At 35.3% G+C, this 9,824-nt stretch overlaps 1 protein-coding gene across 1 annotated transcript; it reads left to right on the plus strand.

Moving 5' to 3' along the window:
* The first annotated feature begins 781 nt into the window (after positions 1-781).
* Positions 782-9,000, plus strand: stard5 (StAR-related lipid transfer (START) domain containing 5). Its single transcript, XM_027164132.2, has 6 exons — positions 782-1,141; positions 1,255-1,304; positions 2,278-2,410; positions 2,721-2,838; positions 3,477-3,570; positions 4,516-9,000. The coding sequence occupies exons 1-6, from the start codon at positions 1,052-1,054 to the stop codon at positions 4,658-4,660; spliced, it is 630 nt and encodes a 209-aa protein (XP_027019933.1). The 5' UTR covers positions 782-1,051; the 3' UTR covers positions 4,661-9,000.
* Positions 9,001-9,824: the final 824 nt, after the last annotated feature.

The raw sequence follows: 9,824 nt of genomic DNA on the forward strand, positions 1-9,824 counted from the left end.
CTAATGTTGGGCTAAAGACAAAAATCACTCAAGATATTTACAGCTTCAGAGGTCCTACTTCTATCAAAAAAAATACATGCCTAAAATGAATTTTCTAGTTTTAAGAATAGAATTTTAAAAAAATTAATCCTCTTGGCACCAATGGCCAAATTTTCAAATGGAAAAATCATTTAAAAAAACAATCGAACTCTATGACACGTTTTGTCAGTCACTCCAGGATTTCACAATTTTGTTGTTATGGAAAACACATAATTAAGCAAAATCTACGATATTCTGAGCAATATTTCAGAAATATTATAGATTTTCTACAATCAAAAGAAAAAAATTGGGAAAAGCTGTTTAGTGGCCATATTTAGTAATAAATAATAAAAAATACCAAACAAAACAACAAATACATACAGCAACAGCCAGAAGACACTAGAACTTAATTGCCACCTATGATGAAGATCTGCAGCTAATAAGGAAACTTTGGAAAGTAGAGTCTACATAAAAAAACAGCTGGATGGAACAGCTGGAACAGCTTCAAAACTGCAATACAATAAAGAAACTGCAATATTTTATTCTACAATAAAAAAATGTGTTTCACACTGATTTAAAATGACAGCCAAACAAATGCCATTATAAGTCATGTGCAAGGAGCTGTGATTAACAGATTGCATGCTTTATACAGGGTAGAACTAATTAAACTTTTTTTTAAAACATGCTAAATGCTCAATGACGAATTGCCTTCATTCTTTCCAGTACATCAGGTACTGTACGTCTGCAAAATGCAAGCGCATGCGCATGTTTTCTACGCATGCGCAGTGCTCGCAGGAATATGTTCTCTCTTCACTGGACAAAAACGAATGAATGAGTCTTCAGCGTTTCCTTTCATTTTAATGAGTAATTTACGGGTTTTATACGCGTTATAAGTGTCAGTTTGTGCTTTTTATGGCAAGGTTTATCGAGGCGACGGTAAATTCTATTTCTGTTTGCCGTTATTAAGTCGCTCAGCCAATGAAAACAGGCCACGGTTAGTTTGTGTAGCATTTAGCACAATAATACACGCATTATGGATTATCAGGAAAAAGCCAATTCTGTTGCTGATCGTCTTTTAAGTTACAGGAAAGACGAATCCGGCTGGAAAATCTGTAAAAAAACGGTTAGTATGTTTTCTGTATTTACAGCCCAGTTTTGCAAAAGCATTTTGAATGTAATGAAAATCCAGAGACAGTGAAACGTTGTGTTAAATCTCTGTGTGTTATCTCTGTGTAGAATGATGTCGTGGTCTATTGGCGACCTTCATCTGAATTCCCTGGAAATTTGTAAGTAAAAAACACACGACATTGTGTCATAATAAACACGTAAATACACAATAACACACGTAAGGATCGTTGTGCTCTGTGGAGTTTAGCTGCTCATCATGACTGCACCTTCAAATAGAAATTCATTCATTAACTGCTATAAAATTAGGAAAACAAATTAAATAAATCAGAGAGTTTCACGAACTCGAGGTTAGTACGTCAAGGTTATTCTTTTAGGAACAACTCTCTAAAAGTTTAAAAGAAAGCTGGTACAGTTGTAACGTATCAACGTTAAAAAAAGTAAAGTTGATACGTTACAACTGTACCTGTTTTCCTAATTTTATAGCAGTTAATGAATTTCTATTTGAAGGTTATTTTATCTGTGATGTAATTTCATGATGTCAATACATTTTTCTGAGATGACGTCCATGATTTTTGTCGTGTTGCATGGTTCAGCTACGGTATATACAGTAGGTTGGAAAATGTTTTCTGTCAGATCTTCAAAGTTAAAATAAAGCTTAAAAAAGGGACGATGCATTTTGGTGTACACCCTTAAGTGCACATCTGTCAACAGGGTCCTAACTCTAATTACAACCCTCAAATTTGTACTTACAGACAGATATGAAGGCAGAATAACACACCCTGAGTTTGTGAGACATCGATGCGATGTTTTTAAATAAGATCCTGTTTCACTTCACATTTGTGAAATGTATGATGGAACAATGCTGTCAAACATCTGAGCCGCTTTTATTTTTTCAAGTAGATTTAGATGACGATTCAAATCTTCAGCTTTATTATTGTCAACACTAAATAAAGCAAAGGTTTATTATTTAAGTTTAGAATATATTGGCGCCATTCTTCGTACTTCAGGAATCAATATGCAGATTGTGGCTCTCAGATTAAAGGAGGGATTTACTGCATTCACCAGGTCCAAGCCTGTCAACTAAGTGTTAATATTTGCTCATTTTCTCTATTTCTATTTCTCTATTTGCAGATATAAGGGAGACGGAATAGTCAACGGCAGTCCACAGAAAGTGTGGGAGTGTTTGAAACCAGTTCCAAATGGGCTTCGTCTTAAATGGGACAACAATGTGAAGAAGTTTGAGCTGCTGGAGCAGGTTTCTACAGTAGGTTTTGTGCCAGCTTTTCACTTCACTCCCATGAGTTCTTGTGTCTAGTTGTTTAGGCAGGTTCCTGTCAACATCAAATCTCTCAGTGGTTAACATCATAGCTTTGTACTCCATATTATGACGCTGATTTATAGTTTACTAACAGGTAATAGGTATACTAATGGTTTAATGGATTTGTGCATCTTCACCTGAGGCATCTCATGTACGAAGGCACAAATAAATGTACAGTACACATATGTTTTCTGTTTCATTAGGCCCAGGAATTTTCATCCATGTCTAACTGATATTTCTGATTTTTCTTTCTTAGGACATCACAGTATGCAGAACCGTCACTCCCTCTGCTGCTATGGGTGTTATATCACCACGAGACTTTGTAGATGTTATTTTAGTCAAGCAATATGAAGACGGCACGATTACATCAAATGGTAACATGGTTATCCTTTTTTATTCATTTATTCATTTGTGCATCTTTGTATTTTGAAACAATATAACACTCTCATCATCTAGCATGGATGATAGATGTCTAACATATACATTTACGTATACAGCTGGAACGTTAATACAATTTAAAGCAGCTTTTACTGAAATATGACTGTTAGCTTTAAGAAGTGGAAAGCCACACTTCCTTTAATGAGACTGACAAGATCAAAGCCACAACTCCTTCATGGAACTGTCAGACAAAAGGCCACACCTGCTTTAATGGGACTTACAGATAAACAGACCATACCCATCACCGGGACTGAAACTGACAGACACAGCTCCTTCACTGGGATAGAGGCCATGCCTCCTTTACTGGGATGACCAATATGGAGGACACCTTTTTTTAGATGGACTGAAAGACACTAAGGCTACTATGTCTTTCACGATGACTTACAAATACACACCTTCTTTATGGTGACTGACTGGCACAGAAGCCATGCTTATTTTTCCATATTGTTGTCTTCACACAAAACATGTAGTAATAACACTCATGAATTATTTTTGTTTTTTGTTTAAAGTCTGGTCATTAAAAAGAGTTTATTAAAATTTTTTAACTGTATTGTGTTTTTTAATATCCTTGTAGCGACTCATGTGAGCCATCCTGCTTGTCCTCCTCAGCCTCGCTACATACGGGGCTTTAATCATCCATGCGGCTGCATCTGTGTGCCTGTGCCTGGGTAAGCTATGGAGGCAGCTGAATTTCAGAAACCTTATTTTCCAATAGTGGAAAGCGAATGGCAAAATTTATGTCAGAAAAAGAAGGCAGAGGGCAGCAAAGAGCTATTATTGTTTTAGTAGGTCATGTTTAAAATCCATTACAAATCTGAGTTGAGCTGCATTAATACTGAGCTCAGGCCTATTGATCCAGCTGACACTTTTGTCTAAAGCAATTTACAATGAGAGAATTCAATCTGACTTTAAATAAGATCAGGAAAATAATACAGGGCTAACTTTCCACCAACTGGCCAGATACAAATGCAAGATAATTTTTAAAAAAAACACACTCAGCAAGTCACAGAATGAAACAGAACAAATTCAAGGGTGAGGAGTAACGCTCTATTGACATGCATGATGATGATGCTTCAGGGTTAACCAAAGAGAATACAGACCCTGTCTCTTTACTGTAGAGTCTGGATAAGCAAATAACATGACTGAATGGTGACAATGGTTACCTTCAAATGCATAAACATTAATAATCAGTTATCATATGGCTACAAATATGACAGTATATCGAATTTATGCTTTATTTTTTTTTCTTTTTTCTTTTTTATCTTTTTTTGAGCAATCCATGTCCAAGTCGGTGTCTGTAATATCTCTATCTTGTAGCTATTTTGGTCTAATAAGCAGTTTATAGAATTAACTTTTGCATTTATTTGTGACAACTCATCACAAAACAGTCAGTCAAACTATAAGTAACACAATGAAGATGGCTATTTAGCTAAACTTATAATAAAGCAATAATAATATTAGAGAAACACTTCAGCATAGGCTATAATAAATACCACTGAGATTCTTATCATATTAGATACTTACATTATACTTACATTTTGTAATACAATAAGTATATTATTATTGTGGTTATGTTCATTTTGTTTTTGTTTCTGTTCATCGGTGGCTCACAGGGAAGCAGGTAAAACCCAGCTCATCAGCTTCTTCCAGACTGATCTTGGAGGTCTGCTTCCTCGTTCCGTCGTTGATTCATTCTTCCCTGGCAGTATGACTGAGTTTTACACGAACCTCACTAAAGCCGTAAAATCTCTCAAATAGCACTAAAGGCACTTTTCCTGGGATTTTTTGATCCTCGATGTGTTTCCCAGTGAGCACCATCTGACCATTATTGATTTTGACTTCAAATTGAAGTCAGCGCTGGCCCAGGCCTTGATCTGACCTCTGAAATATATGTCCTGTTTAGTCCATTTTAAATCTGAACTCTTGCATGTGTGACCAAAAGAGCTGTATTTTCTAAAATCATTCATTTGAGATGAAATTCGAACAACTTGAAAAAAAAGGAAAATTCTCACTGGGTTCACGTTTATTTTTATTTTATTTTTATTTTATTTTTTTACTGAGAATCTAATATCATTTTAGAAGGTGCAGAAGAGAAAAGAAACAGCTGCTAAGAAACTACAGCAAAATCACACACACAATCGTGACCTTTACTGACTATACAATGCGGTACTGTACTATCTGGAACTATTTAGAACTGGGAAAAATAAACTAAGCAATGTACAGGCTAAGCAGGTGAACAGGAGGCACCACGTTATATATTCCAAATCATTTTCTTACATTTTTATGCAAATACTTAAAAAAAAAAAAAACATTTAATAAGGGAAGTGATCACATTTTTCCCCCCAGTGTTTCAAAAATAGCTTAGATTTGGTAATGTATACTTTGCACAACTGTCTATCTAGCCAGTATTAATTTTTTTTTAAAGCCTCATAATTTATACCTATAATGATAATCAATGTTTTAGAAAATAAGTAACTTCTCTAACTTCTAACAATTTCTCATTAAAACCCCACAGTGCCACAGTTTCCCCACATTACTGTAGTCAGAGTTGTTTTACTCAAGCGGTACTTATTTTTATTCCACTTGCTTGTAACGCTCAAGTGAGAAACATTTTTAGTCGTCTTTTATTCTAAAGGTCAGAGCAATTCCAGGTTTGTTTTCATATTGGGGCTGCGTGCAATGCAGCTGTGGTGGAGGAAATGAAGCAAATTCCAACATGAGCATAAGTGTCTTAAAAATCCCACTTTACATGCAAACTGGGATTGTGGGTAGTAATAGAATTGCACACATGGCACGAGCTAAAGGAGCTAAGCAATGTGGTTCACTGGCTATAAATGACTTTATATCATATTATATATAAATAGTGTGAGTAGCGTGTTCACACTAAAAAAAGAACTGCATTTAAAGCACTCCGATGATGCTCTTATTCAAATCAAGAACATTTGTCCTAGCTTTGCTAACATAGTAGACGGGTGAGGCTAAAAGGCACTGATGCTGGATGGGAAAACTTTTTCAAGAGCCAGCAACATCTCACAAACGACTTTTAATGTTTCTCACATTGTGTGATTTATTTAAAAAATCCACGTTTTCTGCTAAAGCGCTATACTTCTGGTTAATTAAAAATTAGCTCCCGTTTTAGACATTAATACAAATGTTTGTAGGTGCTACATCAAAGGTGATGACGGGAACTAACTTGTTTCGCACACATTCCCTAACCTTATCCTGATAAGTAGTATGACATTAGAGAAATGAAGCCTTTGTGAGCCTTATCTCACATCACATCATCACATTCATTAACTATTTTCATATAACAGAACATCTTTTAACGAACATCTTTTATTTCTTAGGTATAATTAGGCAAAGGTCCCGATCACAACATATGTAAGAAAAGCCAGTTTTTTTTATGCGAGTTTCTTTTCTATTCTGTACTTTTAAAACCAACATTTGGGAATACATTAAAGGAAAAGTCTCGGTATTTAATACGGATACATCAGTTTGATACCGAATATCGATGTCAGACTGAAGATGTCCTGACTCATTGGACTGGTTTGAAACATTCCAGAAACGTGTGACGTCACCTGGCACAACACAAATCTTGCACATGTCCATGCCTGAGAAATTTTGCATTGCTTAACAACAGAAGCTCACAGAGTTAATATGATTACTGTGAGGATGACACTCGTCATGAGGTTTTCATCATTAGCTGACAGAACTTGAAGCTAACAGGGTGTCGTAACAGCTAAACTTTTTAAACCACTTATTGTACATAGTCAATAGAGGAGCAGTATCGGATAGCAGCTCCGATACTGTTATCATGTGTTATCTTACAATGGGATGTGTGAATCCCTGGTACAAAACCAATTTTTACTTCTACAGAGAAAATAGTGCAATATGACCATTTTTATGCAATGACCCCAAGTGTGTTTCGGTAGGCTGGATTCAGGCACCAGACATTTTCGGAAACTTAAAAAAAAATCGGTTGCTTCCGATTTCAGTTGTTAAGTGCATTTTTATTTTACTAATTATTAGCATTCTAGGTATTAGAGATTATTTATGTGATCTTTGGAATTCCTTTTTTTTAACATAAACTGTTTGACCATTTAATGTTACTTATAATAATGAGGGAATTATCTGTGAAATCTAGCAGATTAAGTGTCCGCTTGCTATAAATGACCTTTGTCATGCTTAGTGGCCACACTGATGGACTGTCAATTTAAGGTTGTGTTTAGGAATATATTAGGTCTTGATCAAGTCCACAACACTCTCAAGTAATGGGGACTTGATCAAGACCTAATATTTTCCTAAAAACATGTATATTTTGTACATGTTCTGTTTAAGAGTTGTGATCATCATCCTGTAATATCACTTTTTTTTATTCATTTATTTTATTTATTTTATTTTTATTTTATTTTTTTTATTTTTTTTAACACCAAACAGCCATTAACATAGCATTAACATAACCACTGACAAGAGATGTGAATAACACAGATCATGTCATTTTAATGGCACCTGTAGGGGTCGGATATATTAGGCAGCAAGTGAATAGTCAGTTCTCGAAGTTTATTTATATTTAGTGTTGGAAAAATAAATCTGAGAGACTTTCTCAAGGACCAAATTATGATGGATAGCCGACTGGGACGGAGCATCTCCTAAACAGCAGGTCTTGTGGGTTATTCCCTGTAGCAATGGTTAGTACCTACCAAAGTCTTCTAAGGAAGGATAACCAGTAGACCAGCAAAAGAGTCATTGGAATCTAAGGCTCATTGTTCCAATCCCAAAGAAGAGCTTCTGTTAATGCTAGCCATGATAAAAAGATGTCAGAATACACAGTGCATCCAGCTTGCAACAAATGAATCTGATCCATCGAGGTGCTACCTCACAATTTACAGGACTGAAAGAATCTGCTGCTAACATCTACCACAGCACATCTTCATAGGTCTTGTGGAGACCATGCCTCGACGGCTCAGAGATATTTTGGTTGCGCAAAGGGGAACTGCACAATATTAGGCAGGTGGTTATAATGTTATTGCTGATCCATGTATATACACACTGGATAATGTTGCACACATCTATAATAGCTGATGTTGCGTAAAACTTGAATCCAGCCAACGTCTGAAGTCCAGCATAGCTTGGTTAGCTCTAGAGAACACCAACCTGTGCTCGACTCCAAACATAAAGTTACACAAATGGGGTCAATATGGCTACTAGTTCATTTTTAGAGAACACACACTGAACACCATAGTCTGTATTTAAAAACCTCATTTTCATTTAGTACTGGCAAATTCCTGCATTTCAATTACTTTTATATTACTTGTGAACTGATTACCTCAATTTTCAATCTTGTCTGACATTCCTTTTCCCTGGCTTTAATGCTAGTTGTACCCCGTATGTGCCTGCAGTCTTTTTGGTGTCTGCATGCCTAGTCATATTGTAGGAGTGGAAAGAAAATGACATGCAGATGAGTTACAGCTGAAACAATTTATGTAGATGTTACTGGCTTTATTTGAATTTTGTAAGAATGGAAATCTTGAACAGAGATAATAAAGGGAGGACTAATCTGATTCCCAAACATTAAACTGTAAAGATCGAAGGAAAAATACACAGTAGTCAGGACTTTCACTGTGATGTTTACATACTGCTGGAAAGCTTGAAACTTGATGGAAAGTTGCACAAAAGGATTAAATGCTGTTTGGGGATGTAATCTGCCGCAAAGTGTGTGTGTGTGTGTGTGTGTGTGTGTGTGTGTGTGTGTGTGTGTGTGTGTGTGTGTGTGTGTGTGTGTGTGTGTGTGTGTGTGTGTGTGTGTGTGTGTGTGTGTGTGTGTGTGTGTGTGTTTCAGTCTCGTGTCTTTACTGTTCCATTCAAAAAGCATGACTGTGTGTTGTTCAGTGAAGTTGATTATCCTGAATGCATGTCTATTGGTTAGAAACATGTTTGTTGGTAATTTGAACAAGGCATTAGCTCCAGTGCCTGAATTGTTTAGGATTATATGTATTTTACATTTTTGTTAAAAATAGAGCAATTGAATTTTTTTTCTGAACATGTGAAAATAATATTTTAAAATATATGAATGAATAAAGTTATGTTTAGTACGTTGAGTAATTTTACATTTAACTATTAACAGAATCAGATGCTGCTGCTGATGATGACTATAATTATTGTTATTATTATTATTATTATTATTATTATTATTATTATTATTATTATTATTATTATTATTATTATTATTATTATTTGAATTTACACAGTTTCCTTTTCCCAAATGTACTTAAACAACCAAACCATGTTTGACGTCGGAAATTTGCTGATATTATTTTATTTTTAGTTTAATTTTATAATCTATTTTATCTCGCTCGAAACTTCTTTCCACAACTATATTGCCATATAGTAATAATCCGTATCTTCATGAGCTTGCTTCATATTATTTGAGCTACATATTTGTAAATCATTGTCATTTGGGTTAAAGGAAAATCTTTACAGATTTGATTTTACTTTAACTGCCCCTGAGGCACTGAGCTGCTGATCAGAAGGTCCTAGAATCTTCAAATCATGGAACTGCCTGAAATTCAATGCAATTCTATTATTTCTGTTCAGCTCTAAGTTTAGATTAGACTTTGGAAAAAGCTTCAACCAAATGAATGAATTTTAGTGATTATTTTAGATTTGAATACTTCAGCATTCTTTGCAGTCTTTGTTAAATAGATGTTGGAATGAGACAAAATGCCTTTACTGTACTGTTTGAATAAATACAAAACAGAGCCCTTTATATAATCCCACACGATATATTCCACCAGCTTCCAATGAATAAATGATGACCTTCTAGACCATTGACATCTGTTGACTTGTTTGTCTCTTGTCTGCAAGACCAGTCACTGTGGTCCATTCTGAAGTGATGATGCCTACACAAGGAACAATGCTCAGG

The sequence above is a fragment of the Tachysurus fulvidraco genome, chromosome 2, assembly GCF_022655615.1.
Source record: "Tachysurus fulvidraco isolate hzauxx_2018 chromosome 2, HZAU_PFXX_2.0, whole genome shotgun sequence".
Taxonomy (NCBI): Eukaryota; Metazoa; Chordata; class Actinopteri; order Siluriformes; family Bagridae; genus Tachysurus; species Tachysurus fulvidraco.

What these genes read in the sequence shown, in the direction of transcription:
- stard5 (XM_027164132.2), top strand. Translation starts at nt 1,052, where the DNA reads ATGGATTATCAGGAAAAAGCCAATTCTGTTGCTGATCGTCTTTTAAGT. An exon ending in TGCTGGAGCAGGTTTCTACA is followed by an intron (nt 2,411 to 2,720) that starts GTAGGTTTTGTG and finishes TTTCTTTCTTAG; the next exon opens with GACATCACAGTATGCAGAAC. An exon ending in ATCTGTGTGCCTGTGCCTGG is followed by an intron (nt 3,571 to 4,515) that starts GTAAGCTATGGA and finishes GGTGGCTCACAG; the next exon opens with GGAAGCAGGTAAAACCCAGC.